Source organism: Gossypium hirsutum, chromosome D01 (genome assembly GCF_007990345.1).
Source record: "Gossypium hirsutum isolate 1008001.06 chromosome D01, Gossypium_hirsutum_v2.1, whole genome shotgun sequence".
Taxonomy (NCBI): domain Eukaryota; kingdom Viridiplantae; phylum Streptophyta; class Magnoliopsida; order Malvales; family Malvaceae; genus Gossypium; species Gossypium hirsutum.
In genome coordinates, this window is record NC_053437.1 from 39,659,617 (window position 1) to 39,679,988 (window position 20,372).

The following is a 20,372-nucleotide window of genomic DNA, read 5'->3' on the forward strand; positions in this document are numbered from 1 at the left end:
AAATCGACATAGAAAATAATTCAGCCAATATGATGACCAAAAGCCTTCCAGTTTCTAAGTTCAAACATTGTTTGGATTTGGTCAGTATCCTACAAAAATCGAGTTAGGCCCTTGACTGGGCTCGGCAAATAAGGCGTTAGGAAATGCGAGTCAAGGTGGAAATTTATGGAGTGTGTCTCGTATTTTGGAGAAAACAAGGTCAATATCCCTAGAAGGAAGAGTCGACATCCCGATGATGCGACACACGACATCACGACCACGCGATGGACGACGTCACGATGTGGCGACATGTTCCCTACTTAACTGGGTTTTTTCTCCTAGTTAAACTCTGATTATCTTTTCCCCAATCGAACTCTGATTTATTCAGGACGTTTTAGTCATATTTGACCTCCAAATTTAGCCTATAAAAGGGCCTCAATAACTAGAAAAGTTGATGAAAAATACAACATAACACAATTAAGAAATAGCTCTAACAGAGCTTTAAGAGAATTTTGTGTTTTAGTTGGAGGGGTTTGTATTCCGGGTTTAGGGTTTATTTTTATTATCTCCATCTTGTACTTTTTAGATTTCTCTCTCATTAGTGAAGTCTCCTTTGCCTGTGGTTTTTTATCCTCTTAGTTAAATGTTTTTCACGCAAAATTTGTATTCGGTCTCTCTACTTTTTCTATTTCGTTGTTTATACGGGTTGATCTCCAACACAGACAATCCACCACTTGAATATTCAAGTTCATCCTGCCAGCCCTCCTTGTATCCCAATCTCTTCTCAAGTCCTTCCGCCTTACCACTAGTTTCCATCAAATATGAAAAACGTTAACTAAATTCACATACATTTTGTTTTTTTGTAAAATCTGTTAACGAGCAATGATTTATGGGTTATTACTGAATATTTTGATAGTCAAATATGAAAAACAAAAACAAAACAAATTTTCTTATATTTGAAACAATATGCCTTTTTATCGATGCTTAAGTACGTATTAGACATACCTTCAAAAAAAGGAATTAAAATTAACAAATAAAAACCTCAAATACCACTGAGGTAAAAATGAATCGTCTCATGAAAAGAAAGAAAGGGAAGTGGGTTTTGTTTTCTGGGATCTTTGGCTTTTGGGTTATTGGGTTCATTTATTATTCTCAGTGTTTTATTACTCTATTTGTTGATCTCACTTCCCTATGAGCTTGTGTACGGGGAAAGAGGTGTTTATTTTTGCACTGAATAATAGCCCAGCCATATTATATTCAAAAAAAAAAAAAACCCAACATAAATGCAAATAAGAGAATCGGGTAAAATTTCTTTAATTTACAGTAAAAGAAAAGAGTGCAGTTTAAATAAAAGCAGTAAATCTTTAAAAAAAAAAGCAGTAAAGTAAATTCACATATACATTTTTTGGCAAAATTTGTATCAGCTAAATCCTAAACCTTATATTATATATAACCTAATAATTGAAACATTATCATTGAGCAGAAGAATATGAGATAATTTAGTAAAGTAATATTCCTTGTTGAAGTGGACCATCAATTCATCCTACTTGTATGATATGGGACCAGACCTCGATACTGCAAACCTTGGCAGCGGACTGGGACCTGTACCTCCTGACGACGATCCTTCATACTTGACTTTACGGCTTGAACTGTAATCCAGAGGCCCGGAGCGGCGAACATTTCTATGTTTGTTTTCAACGCCTCGTAGATTTGCACTTTCAGCATCATAGAGCTGCTCTTGGCTGTGTGATGATGAACCCTTGAAATAACCTGAATCATTAGCACTGTACTGTGGAGTCGAATCTCCACGGGGCTGCCTCATTATAGGGGACGCATGGGCCAATGATACAGCAGGTGAATGGCGTGGTGAAGCACTTAATAATGCCATTGGCATCAAAGGAGAGTTCGCGTAGTACTGGCTATATATTGAACGGAGAATAGCATAAGGAACATGGGCCTCAAGAGAGCTTCTTGGAAGGTATAGTGAAATGTCACAGAGTTGGTCCAGAAATACAAGCTTGGCAACGAGATGAGATCTGCAAATATTTCAGAAAAGTAAAAAGGATAACCCTCAACACTTTTTTTTTTGGGGTACAAATGACCATCAGCACTTTGAATTAGTATTATAATAACAAGATACACGTACTGATGAGAGGTCAATTTTGACTTCTCGTGAGTTTTATTATGAGCCCCACGCGTAATATAGCTTGTAAAATTTTATAGAATAAACAGAACGTCAATATCTTTACCTGTTAGATTCATGGAGTGAATCTAGTACAATTCCTGCCGAGAATTTAATAAACAGCTGCATTGCAGATTTTATACTAGCTTCTGCTGACACACGCATATCAGGGTCCAAACTGTCAGCATTACCAACATGACCGTTTGAAAGCAACTGTCTCTGGTGATGTTCCCGTGCCAATCTAACATATTCACTTCCAGCTATAACAGCATTAATACACCTGCCAGGTTAAAGCAAGATAATTAGCACAATCCCCTACTTTTACAACACACAAGCAAAGCTTGAGCAGTAAGGATAGTGTGTACTAGAAAGTAGAAAAGTTGTCTCCTCAATTACTTCATCAAGAAGCCACAATTTTGACAAAAACAACTTCAAAGCTGGTATGCAGGTCAGGATGAATTGCATGCAAAATAAATGAGGCTCCTCAATCCTCTCACTTTAAAATTCTAAGAGAGGCTTCGAAATATTAAATGACAAACTAACCAGTCATATTTGTATGGTTAGACATGCCATCTACAAGGCATTCAGTTTGTAATGTCCCCTTGGTCTCTAGAACTCACAGTCAACACTTCTTTTTTCGTAAGAAAAGAAAACCAGACAGGACACCCACCTTGCCAAACAATGAATATTGTTGTTGAAACCCCCTGTGTCAACATTGAAGCCAGTCGTGTTCCAGATATTTGACGTCATGGAAGTGGCAAATAGATAAGGCAACAAGCTCCAGGACCCGTCATTAGCACCTCCAGCTTCTTCCAATATAGATCTAACCCACTCAGAGTCATGATCACCGGCAAGAGCAACACCGTTTGCAACCCCTCTCATTCTTCGTATTTCCCTCTTTTCAGGTATTTCTTCAGGTATGTGCTTAACTACCCCAGCAAGCAATGAATAGATTAAGGGTGCACCTTCTTCAAGCACCGCTCCAGCAGCTTCAGCCAAAAGTTTATCAAAAGCCAAAGCCTGTCCTGCCTCGATACAAAAACCAATTATTGTGTCCAAATCCACAATTTGCTTCAAACAAGCTTCTCTTTCTATTCTGTCACCAGAATGCATGCTGCCAGCAACTGCTTCTAACAACTCACGATTTGACCGTAATGATGTGTCTATACAATTCAATAGGGCAGCAGTGTGTTCTTTCATCATTGTATCTAGTCTGTCAACTCCATAACCGCCAAAAATACGAACAAATGCCTGCAATTCTCCAAGATCAGTGACTGACTCCGCAAAATATCCACCAACTGGCCTTGTGCTTTTGAAGCATTTGTGCATGGGAGTAAAGAGAATTCCAGCACCGGACATATCCTTCACAATGTTTTCTATGTACCAGTTGCAGACAACTTCAGTGGCTGATCCAGTATGTTGCTCTGCTGGTCTGTCAAATAAATGCAGGGAAGACACTGGTCCAGAGAAGGTCTCCAAGAGTAAGACTTCTCGGATTCCTTGTGTTAGATCCATGCTAATATGCTGTTCTGCTAGATGGATTATATTCATGTGTCTGCGGATCAGTGATTCTAGGATAGATGGCCTTTGAAGATCATTATCAGTTTTCAGCACTGAAAGTAATCTCCTTCTGAAGTTCCCAAGGATGCATTCTCTCATGTACTGCACGTATAATGAGAATATTATAATTAAAAAACATGAATACCTAATGGCCTGCTGGGAATATTTGACCTCAGTGGAAACATCATCTAGTATGTTAAACACAAATTTACAGGATATAAATAGCCAACTTGGAACATATCAATAGAAACCTAATCCAGGAAATCAATAAAACAGGCTCACATCTAAGTAAAGGGCCTTTGGCAGATTCAGCATGACTCACCTCCCTCAAAACAAAGACATGGTTCAGAACGCATATCGGCTCCATATCATTCAAAACTGAACACAAATTTGTGAGCCTCTGCATTGCAGCCTCCAACCTAGTACAAACAGAAGTTATGAGACTTTCAGCTTATTGGTTTAGATGATCACGGCAAAGGAAATAAAAGGCAAGCGCCTTACAATTTGATTGAATTATTATTCTCTGGATAACTCTCATGGCCTGGCAAAGGATAAGCAACTGCTCCTTTTGGTGATTTTGCTGAAGGAATTGAGACTCTAGATGCATTATTCAAATAAAATGCTGCTTGCTCTGGAAGAAGCTGAGATTACTTGAAAAGTTAGGTTTCTAAACTGTTAATCATTTTCAATTAATTTACATTGGAACAAGAATTAAACAGCAACCTGCATCTCCAAAGCCCCAAATCCACCTTCAGAATCAAGGATGTTAATTAGACCTTCCAATCCTCCCATAATTGATTCAATGAGAGACTCAACATATAGGACTGCATCTCGCCCAATTTTTGTCACCTGATAATTATGGTAAATACAAAGCAGCCATCAACTTCCCAACTTTAACATTTCCTTCTAATGAGGGGGAAAAAAGGCTGAATCTAGAGATTAAGTATTACTACTCCAAACAAGATGGGGGTAGTAAGTCATAACTTATCAGAATGATAAGTACACCAACATGTAGAGTTTATTTAACCACTAGAACAATAGCTGATAAAGACTATGCAATGTGGGGGTATTCCACGCTACGGGTGTAAGCATAAAGCATGTCATTACCTCCTCTGGAACAATTGGAGATGCACACTCTGGAAAACTACTAGCAACACCAAGCCATGCACAGCAATGCTGTGGACGCCCCTCTGGTCCAAACATAGTGTTTCTAAAGACCTATTACAACAGGTATACAGAAGTCAGTACTGCATGCAGGGCATTTCAAAATAAAGAACATGATAAGAGTATCAAAGCATACTGCTGTAAGGTGTTGGTGATAGAAGTATAGCTTTCTGAGACTACCATGCTTTGATAATTGGGACTCTAGTTCATCAACGCATCTGCATTGAAACAGATTCATATATACGATCACTAGGTTTTACACAATAAAATACAACTCTATGAATTTGTTTATCAGGTGTTATATAAAATAGACTGATAGGTATTCAATTCTGAAAGAAAAATATGAATAATAGCTTATAAACAGGACATGCATAATTCCACTTTTCAAAGTCAAATTGTTCTCAAGAAATGAAATGAATGTTTACTTGCTTATATCACAACATATTGCAGTTAATGTACTTGGTTGAGCTATCAAATATAAGCTAAGCCTCAAAAATCAAGTGAATCAAAGTCAGCCCACCTAGACCAATTGTATGCTGCATTTCCTTCTGATAGTAACCCCTCTTTTCCAGTGGAGACAGTAGCCTTCTCCAGATGTCTTATGTTTATAGATGATCGAGCAGATGTAACAATCATCAATATAGACAACCAATCTTTACGGAAGCCCTGGTTAAGAATGACAAATGATTTTAGATTAGGCAAACAAATAATAAACGAGCTACTTCAAATCCCACATTCACTTTCCCTAAGAATAGCCTAGGTTCGACTCATCATTATACCAAAAATAGATAAATAAACAAACTACTTCTCGATGCATTTTGTCAATGGCAGAGTGATAACAGCAGCATAAATAATGATTGAAAGACAACTTTAATAAAAAAAGGATGAAAAGTACTCAAGCACATGTATATCAAAGCTATTTATGTGACAGAAAAAGCTCAATATCCAAGATTCCTCACAACCAGAGAGGAACCTATACATAAGAGAACATATTTTGTAAAACTTGGCAACATTAACGCAGTAAAACCATAATGCAAACATACATCTATTTACATGCATATTATTCGTGTCTGTATGTGTATATATAATATAAATATACGTTGATTGCATACATATAAACTATTCCTTCTGGCTTCATATATCATTAACTATGACCAAAAGGCTATGCAACAAAAGAGACCGCATTAGCTATAACCAGATTCACAGGAAGTAGATAGTATACCAAACCCATTCCTATTTTCATTTAGTATAGATTCATGGCTCTGTATTTGAAAGGGAAAATGGTTTTATAGGTTTCTTACAGACAGATCACATGTGATTGCAGAAATATTTTCACCCTGTGGCTTGGGTATATTTTCAAGGCGATTGATAATCTGCTGAAAGAGTGTTTTTAAGGTTGCATCAAGATCAAGAGCCACCATTCCAGGAGTTCCCAGCAAAAACCGGATTCTACCAGCACATGAAGAGAGATAAGATAATGCATAACCTCGAATTGCTGCATTGAAAGATGTAAAATCTTTAAGTACTGTTCACATATCAAGAAGTTCTTTCAGTAATAGATCACCATAGTGTAATATAAGCACTCAAAATCATGTGGCTAATATTGTAACAGTGACTGAAATAGAGATGTATGTTTAACTGCATCATTAGCCATTGCATGAGCGTTTACAGACTGTACAGATTTTACCCCAGTAAAGGGAGTAGACCTTTGGCTTAGATTTTTGCTTAGTTTTTTACACTAGAACCTTTTAGCAACAGTTAGCCTCCTTGATGGATCCTTGATGGATATATGATTCTGCCTTTGACACAAGAAATGCCAGCACCTTGAAAGTTACACATTTATATCGGCATAAACTCAGAGACCAGTTAATAGTTGTCTATCTGTAACATCTTCTAGATGAAAAGGAAACTACATTTAATCGCCTTTATCAAATAATTTGTTACATCTACAAAGAGGCTACCTGCAATATACTTGCGCACTAGACAGCATAAATGGTCCATTCCATCTAACAAAAACCCAATAGTTGGATCATTTGGATCCTGCAACAAAATCATTCTGTCCAAGTTAAGCACCAGATTACGTTGATCAAAAAGATAAACAAGAATGCTGAAATATCTTCAAGGAAAAGGTTTAGTGATACGAGGACCAAAAACTTTGCTTACTATGTCAACCGGCACCATGCGAGCAACTTTTGATTTTGATGATGCAATTCCTACATGTTGAAAAAACCAGATAACCTCACACTGAGCCAATGCCAGGGCAGAAAAAACCATCTGTGATGAAGCAGAAAATTATTAGACAACACCAAGAAAATGAATCGAGTAATTGGTTAGTTTTAGGCCAATAAAGTTAAGATCGTTGTGAGTAATATCCTCTTCGTGAGTTAAATAAATAAAACAATAGCAATAAAAGTTACAGGGCATGTTGCCCCACTGATAGTTGTGAGAACTCAGTTGAAAGGAGAAAAATTCAAGTACGCACAAATGAAGGATGATTTAGAAGGAATGAAGCAAAGTAGGAGAAACTGTATGTAGGAAGGATTTCTTAAAAGAGTATGTTACCAATCATACCTGAATGTTTGGAGCCAATAAACTGGGTTGATCAGTGAAAAACAGAACCATCCTACCAATTTCTTGCTTTAGTAGTATTCTCCTCTCATGGTGTATAGCATCACATGATATCAATGCTTGCTCAAGTACTTCACTGAAACCATAAACAAATTTACCATTGAATATTAAAGCTGAATATGACATCTATACCAGAAAAAACAGGAAACAACAGCTTTAAAAAACTAAGGTAATATTCTAAAATATTTATTAAATGCATAAAGACAAAGAACTGAAAGTTTTCATGTCTTGAAATTCTTAGAATTGCTTTGTTCTCACAATTCACAGTCTTCTTAATGAACACACACAAAAACACATCTATATATATATAGCCCAGGGCTCCAGGCGGATCCGGGTTGATTACTATCTGTCAGATTACAGTTTCCCGATAAGGAATCTTGAGTGTATCAGATAGGATTCTGTAAATATTTTATTAATTGCTATCCCTAACTTTAAGGCTGTTTTTAAAGGACAACATCCCTAGAATTAGTCTGTTTCCTAGTATAGAGTTTCCTAAGTTAGACTCACTATGTATATAAATATTAGTGTAATTCCTTGTGAGAAAATATAATAGAAAAAACCTATTTCTAACATGGTATCAGATTAGCCCGATTTTTGGGAATTTTTTCTCTTGTCTGGCATTTTTTTTACTCCCGCTCAACCCTCAAGCCTGTGTATTTTGTTCAAAAGAAATATGTCTGAAATTGTCCAAACCAATACCAATGGGGATATTTCAAAAATTTCTATGAACAACTCTAACTCAACAAGTGAGTTGCAGAACATCCAAGTAGCCTACAGGTTAAATGGGAAGAATTTGCTAGGATCATTGGAAAAATTTTCTTCAATAGGTACTTGTAGTTTGGCTTTTTCAGGTATATCCTCTTCTCAAGATTCTAAAGTCTCGGATATAGTCACCAACAGGTCTTGGGTCATTGACTTAGGAGCTACAGACCACATGACCCACTCTTCACAAAAATTTGTTTCATATACACCTTGTCCTAGTAATAGAAAGATAACAGTAGCTGATGGTTCTGTGATCACAGTGGCTGGTCAGGGTGATATTGTTATAAATAAGACTCTTACTCTTAAAAATGTCCTTCACGTTCCAAAACTATTTACCAATCTTCTCTCCATCCAAAAAATTATCAAAGACTCTAACTGTAGTGTGGGTTTTTATCCCAATCGATGTTTTTTTCAGGAATAGAATACGAGGAGGATGATTGGACATGTTAAGGAAGTAAATGGCCTATACTATCTTCAAGAATCCAGTGGAGAAGTTAGTGCTCCGAATTCCTCACCATTACCTTTCATATTCAAATCTGTTAAAACTAATAAAGACCAAATTTGGCTCTATCACCTCCGCCTTGGTCATCCATCATTTAAAGTCCTTAAAATTATGTTTCCTTCATTGTTCAAAGGGATAATTGTTGAAAAATTCCATTGTGATGTCTGTGAACTTGCCAAACATAAACGTACTTCTTTTTTGGTAAGCAATAAAAGAATATCCGCTCCTTTTACTCTTATTCATAGTGATATTTGAGAACCATCCACTATTTCAAACATCTCTGGGGCTTGGTAGTTTGTATCCTTTAAAATAGAAATCTGATGTAAGGTCTGTCTTTCCAACCTTTTACAACATGATCAAGACACAATTTGGAGCTGAAATAAAAAGGTTTAGGTCAAACAATGCCAATGACTATTTCAATCAATTTCTCTCCCCATATTTTCAAGAAAAAGGAATTATACATGAGTCATCTTGTGTTAGCACACCCCAACAAAATGGTGTTGCCGAAAGAAAGAATGGTCACATTTTAACTATTACCAGAGCTCTCTTGTTTCAAAAAAATATCCCTAAACAATACTGGGGGAGGCTGTTTTAACTGCTACTCGTATGATAAATAGATTGCCTACAAAAGTCCTTATCTCTCAAAGTCCTATGCAAGTTTTAGCAAAATTCTTTCCTAATTTCAATACCTCAAACCTTACTCCCAAAATATTTGGATGTGTTGCCTTTGTACATGTACATTCTCAAATTAGGGGAAAACGCGATCCACGAGCTGTCAAATGTGTTTTTCTCGGTTATTCTTCCACACAAAAAGGGTACAAATGCTATCATCCAGCCACCAAAAAATTTTATGTTTCAATGAATGTTACTTTTGCAGAACAAGAGAATTTCTTTACTCGTCCTTATCTTCAGGGGGAGAGCTTATTCATAGAAGATAAGGACGGAGAATTCTTTCTTCTTGATTTTTCAGCTCCTGTCCAGCAGCCAAACATTTTTGATTTTCCAGCTCCTGTCCAACAGCCAAACACTCAGTCATTGCCTACCAACCAGCCTGCCCAACTTGAACCTATGCAACTCGAAATAGAGCCTAATACACCTGAATCACAAAAAGGGATTCAGGACACTACTCGTCCTTTACTGGTTTACTCAAGGAAGAAGGCACCGGTGCAAGTTCAATCATCTTCTTCGGATATACAACCTGCTACTCTACAACCCGAGGTAATTACTGAACCTACTATGAATACTACTGAAAATTTAGATCAAAGAGACTATAATTTTCCCATTGCTATTAGAAAAGGAACTAGAGCCTGTACAAAACATCCCTTATACTTATTCATGTCTTACAAAAATTTATCCCATAACCACAAAGCCTTTCTTACTAGCCTAAATTCTATCTCCATTCCCAAAACTGTATCCGAGGCATTAGATGATGAGAATTGGAAAAATGCCATGAAGATTGAAATGGAAGCCCTTGAAAAAAATAAGACATGAGATTTGGTAAAATTACCGAAAAGAAAGAAACCAGTTAGATGTCGTTGGGTGTACACAGTGAAATATAAGTCAGATGGTTCTTTGAAAAGGTATAAAGCAAGATTGGTTGCTAAAGGGTACACTCAAATGTATGGAATAGACTACCTTGAGACATTTTCCCCTGTTGCAAAGATGAACACTGTGAGAGTGTTGTTGTCACTCGCTGCCAATCGAGGCTGGAAATTATAGCAATTTGACATCAAAATGCCTTTTTACATGGTGATCTTGAGGAGAAAGTCTATATGGATGTTCCACCAGGATTCAGTCCAAATACAAGACAAGTAGTTTGCAGACTAAAAAAGGCTTTGTACGGACTAAAACAGTCCCCGAGAGCTTGGTTTGGAAGATTTACCAAAGTAATGCTCAAGTTGGGGTATAAACAAAGTCAAGGAGATCACACTCTGTTTGTAAAGCACTCATCTTAAGAGGGAATAACCGCTTTATTAGTCTACGTAGATGACATTATAGTGACGGGTGATGATCTGGAAGAAAAGAAAATTTAAAGAAATGCCTAGTAAAAGAATTTGAAGTCAAAGAACTTGGTAAGTTAAAATATTTCCTTGGTATTGAAGTGGCACTCTCTTGGGAAGGAATCTTCATATCTCAGCAAAAATACATAATTGATTTGTTGATAGAGACGGACAAGTTGGGATGTAAACCAGCAGAGACACCCATAAAGGTGAACCACAGACTTGGAGATACACTAGAAGATGCAGCAGTTGATAAAAGTTCATATCAAAGACTTGTGGGAAAGCTCATTTACTTGTCACATACTAGATCGGATATTGCCTATGCAGTTGGTGTTGTAAGTCAGTTCATGCACAACCCCAAAGAATCACATCTTTGAGCTGTGTATCAGATTCTACAGTACTTAAAAGACACTCCAGGCAAAAGAATCCTATTTAAGAAAGGGGAGAATTTAACCCTTGAAGCCTATATTGATGTAGATTAAGCAGGGTCTATGGTTGATAGAAGATCAACCTTGGGCTATCGCAGTTTTCTAGGAGGCAACCTTGTGACTTGGAGGAGTAAAAAACAGAATGTTGTGGCTAGATCTAGTGCAGAAGCTGAATTTAGGGTGATGGCTCTTGGAATTTGTGAAAATTATTTTGAAAGATTTGAAAATCAAGTAGGAATGTCCAATGAAGTTGTATTGTGATAATAAGTCTGCCATCAATATTGCACATAATCCGGTTCAACATGATCGTCGAAGCACGTTGAGGTTGACAGACATTTTATAAAGGAGAAACTTGACAGTGGCTTAATTTGCACTCCATTTGTGTCCACTGATGGTTAATTGGAACACATACTTACCAAAGGATTATTTGGAAAGATCTTTCAGAAACTAGTAAGCAAGCTGAGAATGAATGATATCCACTTCCCAGCTTGAGGGGGAGTGTTAGATTACAGTTTCCTAATAAGGAATCTTGAGTGTATCAAATAGGATTCTATAAATATTTTATTAATTGCTATCTCTAACTTTAAGACTATTTTTAAGGGACAATATCCCTAGAATTAGTCTGTTTCCTAGTATAGAGTTTCCTAAGTTAGGCTTACTATGTATATAAATATTAGTGTAATTCCTTGTGAGAAAATATAATAGAAAAAGCCTATTTCTAACACTATCTTTCAAAGGTGGAGAGGCTCCTGAATCTGTGGATTTGGCAGCTGGGACAAAAACTATAATATAATTGTTATAACTCCTTATATCACTGTATATCCAAGTCTTCAATACTTCTTTGTTTTCTCTCTCCCGATTCATATGTCATCATGTCCAATGACTTGCAAAGTTGCACCAATAATTACCAGGTAGAACCATGGATTTCAACCTAAAACAACATGGCTTAACAGATACCTTTCTTCTCTTCTTCCACTGCCACTGTGTGAACTTGCAATGTGATTTTAAACATGGCATTACCATGAAGTTGATTTTTGTTTTCCCTAAGAGCTTAAGCTTCAAGCAAGTACATATTTACACCACATTCTTAAGAACTTAACTTCTGTGTCCCTCACATCCAGATTCCAAATGGCTGCTATAATTGTAGATAGCAAGACCCATTTATTCATAGTTGCACCTAAATTCAAATTTCAACAAAATTTTCTTGAATGCATACTAAAGGATAGAACATGCCAATTAGACAAATATAACTACAAAATTATGGTATCACTGGGAATAAAGGTTTAGTTCAGTTCTTTAAGCATTCTAACAATGGAAAGGAAGTCTAGGCATGAATCAATTACTAGAGGTCCAACCATCTCCCAGCTTTGTTGAAAGAAGATGTTTTAAATCCTCTGATATTCTTGGCACCTCCAACTCAATAAGGAAATTCTCAATTTCATCCAAAGTATTAGATTCTGGCTAGTGAAAATGCTTTGAACATAGCCACTAAAACACTTTTCAATGTCTTCTTGATTCTCCTATTGATTTCCTTCCTCATCTTTAAACATGTGAATAGTCCTAATTCTTCACTTATTAGCATTAAGATGAAGGTACATGGTGTTCCTCTCACCGGTGATGATCCAATTCATCCTTGATTTTTGTAGCCAAAAACTATGTTTTGCCATATCAGCCCATATAGTTCTCTCTTGATCAAGAGATTTAAGATCCTGAATATTACTTTGGGCGATAGCTAGCTTCTCTAAAAGAATTTGTTTTCTAACTTGTAGGTTGCCAAAACATTCCTTATTATTCCATTTTTTCAGGCTATCCCTTACTATCTTCAACTTGGACAAGAGCCTATAAGATGGGTACCCATCCACCCTGAGATTCCAAACTTGCTTTTCTATGTGTTTACATTGTGGTTCAACCAACCACATTGCCTCAAAACAGTAAGGACGTCTTTTAAAACTTGTTCTTTTTATCTGAGTCCAAAATCAACATACCATGATCTGATTCAATAATGGGTAGACTGGTCAAATGAGCTCGGGTGTTTCTCAAGCCATGTCGCATTGCAAAAAGCTCAATCAATTTTCTCCCAAATGATGTCCGGTCCTTTTCTATTATTTGCCCATGTGAACACTCCATGCGTTGGGATTTCAATGAGATTACTCTCGTTAATGAACTTAAGGAAGCTCTCATGGCCCTTGATATCCTTGTGGGTTCTTTGATGAAAATTCCCAACATGAGGATGGAGTAGCCTAAAAATTGTTGATGTTACATTTTACCTTAGCAAAGGCCATTCAAATGGGAATTACCTCGTGTATCGCCAGGTCCAACGATAGATTCATTGGAAGCATCGTCTGGAAAAAGCAAATTGCAGTACATAGGAAATTTAAACCGATGTTGGATGACATTCACATCTTGGAGGAACCGTGCAGAGTGTGAAGTGGTCTAAAGAAAGTGATAATGGTAATAGTTATAGTGGTTAGATTCAGTAGGTGTGTTTACTTATTTCTTTGTTTTAACTAACATATCAAAGATAGGAAAAAAGGAAGACCAATAAAATGATAAGGTCTCCCATCTGCAATTTATAGTTGCAACTAATAAAAATAAAATAAGAATATAGTTCAGGTCCAAGCTCTAATCATACCCTATCATTTTCTCAACTTGTTTGGCCACACTATATTCCAAATCTGCTTCTTTTTGTTTGGTCCGCCCCGATTTTGCCATCTTCTTTGACTCCAGTATCCGAGGCAAAACATATAATTGATAATCCTCATGCAATAGTACATACTGCATGCCCAAAATTTCAAGAGTAGTAGGCCATTAAAAATAAGAATTTTGTTTCAACGTCAGAAATTAAAACTAACCTCATCCCTGAATAATGTAAGAACTAAATTTTCCTTCAGTACAACCTGAAAGCCATTAGGGAAAAATAAGGAAACAAAAAGACAGAACAAACAATATTGAAATGAAAAATAGTTGCTTAGAAAAAGGAAGAAGTTACAAACAATAATAAAAAATTACTTTCCAGCAGAATAATCCAAAGCCCAAAGGAAGTGCAAATGGTTTACTAAGATTTCAACAACTCTAAATCCAGCCTTGTCATCTAAATGATAGCCATAACTATTTGCTTATATGCACCCAGAAAATAATAATAAAATTAGCAGCCAAAATGCATGCCATAATACAGGTATCCACAAAACCCCAGGTGGCTGCCCTCATACTACTTGTGTTCAAGTAAAAAAACTACTATTATTTAGTTTATTGAAGATAGGTGGTGATAGACTAATAATCAAAGAGGTTGAGGTACTCATTTTTGGGAAATAGTTCAGTTTATTTCGCTAAACCCATTTTTGATCCTTTATGTAAATAAAGGCAATTTTTATAAGCTTTTGGTATTGATAAAAAGAAAAAGAGCTTAAAGAAGGTCATTAGTATTGCTCTAAACTGCCAAATTGTTAACACACCAAGAGAAGAATGAGCCAAAAGAATTATCGAAGTTACCAGAGCAATATCAATACTAGTGACACGAAGCAGCTCATCAGGACAAACTAGATATCCAAGTAATACCCACTCCCTGTAAGCAGTAACATTTGCCAGATCTTGGGCTCTCTGCAGTATAGAAAATGTTATTGGAAATGCAGTAGCAGTAAACATTGTATTTGATAGGAACAAGAAAGTTCAAAATTGCCAAAAAACTAGAGAAAAGAGATGATCTGGCAAGTACAAAAAACATCTTATAGTATCTAAAAATCTTTCCATGTAACAGTATTTACCATTGGATGAGCAGAGTTTGTAAGAATATCTGGATACCGAGGATGATATGGACTTAAAAATCCTTCGTTGCGCAGCTTCCTTGTGTCTGTGGATAGGAAAATAATAGGACCCACAGCCTCTAAAACCTGGACATACAGATTGAAAATTCAGTGCAACTATCTCCAACATAAAGTATACAACTCTGGGAACTAAAGCTCTTGGAAAGATAAGGTTCTCGAACAATCTTTCAACATTTAAGTGATAAGAACCACCAAACCACATAAAAGCTGGACAAAAGCATTCAAATTGATGAGCAGTTACCTATGTAGTAAAACTTTATAAAAGGATAATGATGTATTAGGAAATTTTTCCTAGCTACAACTTGCAAGCACCATTTCAGGCAGTATTAATATTTCTTTGTTCCTTAGAAGGGCAGTTACAAACATTTACATAAAATATAATGCACACAAGACTAAGATGGTGAACTCCTCCACAATCTTTTAAAAGGAGAACTGATTTTTTCTTCCAGAACTTTCATAAGATTGCTGATTAAACCTTTCATCATTTCCAAAAGACAAAGAATAGCAACCATTTGAAAGAAATAGATAAGAATTTGATAAAAGGCAAATCAACATAAAAGGTGATGACAACAAGGGAAGGGGAAATGTCCTCATTGCATGGGCAGGGTTACTTTTAAAAAACCAGGCCAGTAGATTGTATTCTCGAAATCCTAATAGAAATTTTCTGGATAAAAGGCAAGGATACTACAAAGTATATACTTCAACAAATGGAGCATAAACATAATAGAAAATAATTATCTTGTTGCATATAAAAAATAAATGTAAAAGAAAACGACGACCATTATAAAAAACATGTTAATTTGATAAAGCATGTAAATGACCTCCCCAATACGTGGGCTGACAAAATTGAGGTCTTCTTGTAATCCTTTCAATGGAGGATCATAGGAGTCAATGAATTGAATCAACCTGAAATTCAGTACCAACATTACTTGCAAGTTGCAAATATAAAGGAATAAGAATCGTAACACAATTTGCCTTTAAAGAAGATTCAAGTCAAAGCAGTGTCAACCATATCATAAGTACGGCTTCTTAGCATAAAAGAGGGGAGGACATTTGGCTTATCCTAACGAGGATGGTTTTTCCTTCACATTAAATATTATGTGCTAAACAAACTAATTAGCTAACCAACATTAAGGCTTTATAATAACTCAGTAAGTTTTTACACTTGCGACATCTATACAGAATTTTGTTCTACCTCCAGCCTTCTAATCACAACAGCAAAATAGATTAAAACAACTATATATTTTAAAATCAAAACTAGAAAAAAGTAACACCCTTTAAGTTTACTCAAACAAAGGTAAATTCCTCAAGCATTAAAATATATACTGGCCAGAAATTGAATAAAGTGTATTGCAACATACTTAGAAGCAAGCTACAAGATTAAAAGGTAGTGACTTCATACCGATGATAAAAATCACAATCTCGGTCATTTCTTGACATAGCATGCAAAAGATTATAAACTTGCAGCATCATTTTCCTCGGTAACTGTTATTAAAGCATCAAATACATAAGCAAACCGACAACACCTTTTTCCGCACTAATAATTGTTTAAGAAAACAGATATAAGTTCTCAAGTAACAGCGATTCTGTCTTACATGAAAATTCATGCATACTAATGCATGCACACAGGGAAATATAATCAAGGCAGAATTACCTTCTCAGAAAAAAGGTTGACACGAACGAAAGAACAGAAGAGATCCATAAACGCATGTAGGATAAGGGAATTTTGATGAGGCTGCAAAAAGACTGTAACAAGTTAACACGTATACTGCAGAAAACTAGTCACCATTTTATTCAACATTACCTAGACAACAAAAATTTCAATATTCTTTTAAGCAGATCAAGAAGGATATATCAAAAAATCTATCAGAAGGACCTATTTGGTTTAGGTACATTTTGTGCATCACATCAATTTCTTTTGTACCTCCCATATAGTCAAACACCAAAATGCAGGTGGATCAAGTTGGTGTTTCTAAAAAGCAACATAAAACTTGCAACATAGAAGAGAGAGTTCACACTTACCAATAAGGTGATAACGGTACTGCTAAGGTCCAATATGAGTCTCAAAGCTTGTTCTCGAAATGCCATCAAATCAAGAAGTAGCTAATCCATGGAAAACAATCAATCACTATTAAAAAGATAAAGAAAAAGGACAATTTTCATAAACTAAATACACATAAGAAAGAAATCTAAAAGTATATTTGAAAACCAAGAAATAGAATGTTATCCAACCTATATAGCTGCTAAGATGCCTGCAAGGAATTATGTAACTTAAATCATGCTGTGATGCGTACAGCACACATCAAAGACACTAAATCCTAGAATTTAAAGCCTTAAACTAGGAAGCAAATGAAATTTTGATAGGCCTTAAATCCCCTTTTGATAATTTATACTTTTGCAGGGCAATTAACCTCACCTGAACCCATGGTTCCAAACTCTGCAAATGAACTTCTGCATTACCACTCAAAGAATCCAGAGCAGCCTTATCAACCTGCACCGATTTTTATCAAAGACAATAGAACAATCAGATACTCACGAGTAGAAGAAGGCCTACAGCAACATGAAAAAATTCAGATCTCACACGCTCAAGTTGCAGTTTGCTGAAGTGCTCAGGGAACTTTTTTGAGAGAAATATACAAATCCTTGGATGGTTAGGAAAAACACTCGCTTTCCAAAATGCTTCCGAAAATGCATGGCCTATAGGTTCTGGGTAGTCCAGGATTTGGTTCAATCTATACATTTTGGCCATAAGGCCATCTGCAACTTCAACCAGTTGCGCTACCCACTGCATGTTCAAGCCCTTGTGCGATCCCACGCCCAAACTCTGGACCTGACCATCAGAATTCATGTACCTAGAGCTTCTAGATGAGAAAGGAGAAGTCGTGTCAAGACCCAAATACTCAGTCCACCTTGATGGACCCTCCCATTCCCTCGATCTCCCAGCCCTAGGAGATACGGATGAATCTTGAGAAGAATAGTGTTGCCGCGATTTCGCCATGGATGAACCAATTCACTTAAAGTTTCTGCAAATGGAAGTTCGATTAGGACCATAATTATATAGTCCCACAAACTGCATTGTAAAAAGTTTCTTTTCTCTTACTTTTTCCCCCTTTTTTTTTCAGTTCAGTCAATTCCAAGACGAAGAATCCAATGAATTAATTCAGTCAATAACTCGGAAAAGAAAAACGAACTAGTAGTACTTGCAAATATTCAAAATAACAACAAAATAATGTTAGCTTCGTGGAGCATTCCAGTGTTAAAAAAAATTAAGTAAAATATCCAACAATCAAAAGCCAAAAAAGAAAAGAAAAAATATTTCGATATTCCAAAATTAGACACTTAAAACATTAAAAAAAGGTGAGGAAGTTGAAAGGATTTTACCGGTGCTCAGCTTCACCACATTTTGTGAAGAAGCAGACAGAGACAGAAAAACAAGAAACTAGTATTTGTCGTTGAGAATGCCAAAAAAAAAAAAAAAGTTCGGTTGTCTTTCTTCGTCGTTTAGAGCATCAACTCCAGATCTGAAAGAAAATAAAGCGGAATCGTCAAGGCCAAACCAAGTGAGGGTTTATTTATAAATAAAATAAAAATTATTATCTGGATAATTTCACAATTTTTCAATTTTTTTTCTTCTGCTGTTTTTATTTATTTAATAATAATGTGAAAATAGCGCGTACATGGGAATAGTTGGAAGGACGAAATTTTCCGTTATTGGTGACGTGGCGGTCTTCTGTTTGCCCTTGCCCGGATACATATCTTCAGTACTAAACTAAATTAATGTAATAAAATTAACTGCTTTTATCGTATTCATATTCTGTACTTGTCCATCGCCATTTTATCCTAATTATCCATTCCGTACATGGAGAAAATACGTTTTAAGTGTATTTTTTTAATTTAGAATTTAGATGCAAATGATGGATTTGGGATTAAATTTTGGGAGCTTAGTAAAATATTTAAAAATTTTAAGAGTTTAATGAAGATTTAAAAAAAATTAGGGTTTAAATCAAATTTTATGAGATTAATGAAAATTTTTAAAATTTTTAATAAAATTTATTAAAAACTCAAAATAAAAATTAAAAGATGTAACTAGAATTTTCAAAAATTTGAGGGGTATAATTAATTTTTTTTATTGCAAGAGAAATGAAAATTTCTAAAATTTTTCGAGACATCTAATTAAAATTTTATAAAAAAATCAAAGAAGAAATTAAACCTTTTTCAAAATTTTGGGAATGCCAAAGCCCCCTAGGGATCGATCTTTGCTTAGACTATTTATCTTTTATTTTTAAGATTTTAGGTTGAGTTTAGTTTCATTTTACTTTTTTAGATAATAAAAGATATTAATGAAAAGGCATTGATTAAAATTTTCGAAAATATTTAAAAAAAATTAAAATATCAAAAAATTAGAAAGCAATAAAAAATTAATAATATTTTTGTAAAATTAAAAAAATGAAAACAATTTTTTTAACTTTAAATTTAATTAATTCTTATTTTCTCAACAATTTTTAAATATCAAAATATCTTATCCTAGTTCGAATCCATATAAACCTTGTAACTTTTAATTTTCTTTATCATGTTTCTATTATAAGAAAATAGTGTATCAAATTTCAAAATTTTTATTATTGAAAATGAATTTTTATTTTACCAAATGTGTTTTTAAATTTTTAAAAAATATAAAATGAAAACAAATTTAAAAAAAATTAGAAAATGATAACAAAAAAATACATGTCATTTAACATTTCAAACATAAATATCTAATCATTATATCTCAATTAGATATAAGTCATAGCATATCACAAATGTAACAGCCCGATTTTAGGCCTAGTCGGAACAGTGGTTTCGGGACCACAAATTCGACGAGAGAAAATATAATTATTATTATATTTTTATGGTCTACAATTTCAATGAAAAATTTCGTGAAAATTTCGTTCGAAAATTTCAACGTTTGGGCACTCAATTTAGCCAAAAGAACTAAATTGTAAAAAGTGCAAAAGTTGAGTTCTACATGTTAGAAGTGTCCAATTGTTATGAAATTTTAAATTGGAGATCCTTAAATGGTAATTAGACCATTGTTTAAATTGTGGACAAAAATGGACATGAGATAAGTGAAATAGGAAAATTTTAAGTTAGGGGCATTTTGGTAATTAAAAAGTATTAAAAAGACAAAATAGGCCAAAAATCATCATCTTCAACCTCATGGCCGAAATTAGCAAGGGGGAAGCCATGGTTAGGGTTTTCAAGCTTCCAAGTTCGATTGTAAGTCCATTCTAACCCCATTTTTTAATGTTCTTTACATTTTTGGAGTTCTAGTAACTTGATTTAGCTTATTCTAGCAATAATTTAACTTAG

At 35.1% G+C, this 20,372-nt stretch overlaps 1 protein-coding gene across 3 annotated transcripts; it reads right to left on the reverse strand.

Moving 5' to 3' along the window:
- Positions 1–1,274: 1,274 nt before the first annotated feature.
- On the reverse strand, positions 1,275–18,598 carry LOC107922024 (protein NAP1). Of its 3 annotated transcripts, XM_041086520.1 has the most exons (25): positions 18,408–18,575; positions 18,127–18,225; positions 17,608–18,049; positions 17,443–17,517; positions 17,049–17,129; positions 16,681–16,761; positions 16,429–16,511; positions 15,848–15,932; positions 14,967–15,092; positions 14,695–14,802; positions 14,058–14,102; positions 13,838–13,980; positions 7,457–7,589; positions 7,049–7,159; positions 6,847–6,925; positions 6,187–6,380; positions 5,406–5,551; positions 5,022–5,103; positions 4,829–4,939; positions 4,445–4,570; positions 4,223–4,362; positions 4,044–4,140; positions 2,832–3,823; positions 2,229–2,441; positions 1,275–2,015 (listed from the first exon to the last, which is right to left on the reverse strand). In XM_041086520.1, exons 3-25 carry the CDS (start codon positions 18,022–18,024, stop codon positions 1,523–1,525), a joined length of 4,161 nt encoding a protein of 1,386 aa, XP_040942454.1. In that variant the 5' UTR covers positions 18,025–18,049; positions 18,127–18,225; positions 18,408–18,575; the 3' UTR covers positions 1,275–1,522. The 3 variants fall into 3 exon arrangements, 2 of the variants coding, with proteins under 2 accessions (XP_040942454.1, XP_016707337.1); XM_016851848.2 differs by lacking the exon at positions 18,127–18,225 and having other exon boundaries at positions 18,408–18,598; XR_005909031.1 differs by lacking the exons at positions 1,275–2,015; positions 18,127–18,225 and having other exon boundaries at positions 2,239–2,441; positions 2,705–3,823; positions 18,408–18,578.
- Between the last annotated feature and the right edge of the window lie 1,774 nt (positions 18,599–20,372).

Excerpts from the sequence above, each read along its gene's own strand:
- LOC107922024 (XM_016851848.2), bottom strand. The coding sequence starts at position 18,024 with ATGGCGAAATCGCGGCAACACTATTCTTCTCAAGATTCATCCGTATCT. Across the intron at positions 16,762-17,048 it reads GTACCGTTATCACCTTATTG|CCTCATCAAAATTCCCTTAT; the intron begins GTAAGTGTGAAC and ends GTCTTTTTGCAG. Across the intron at positions 15,933-16,428 it reads GATTGTGATTTTTATCATCG|GTTGATTCAATTCATTGACT; the intron begins GTATGAAGTCAC and ends ACTGAATTTCAG.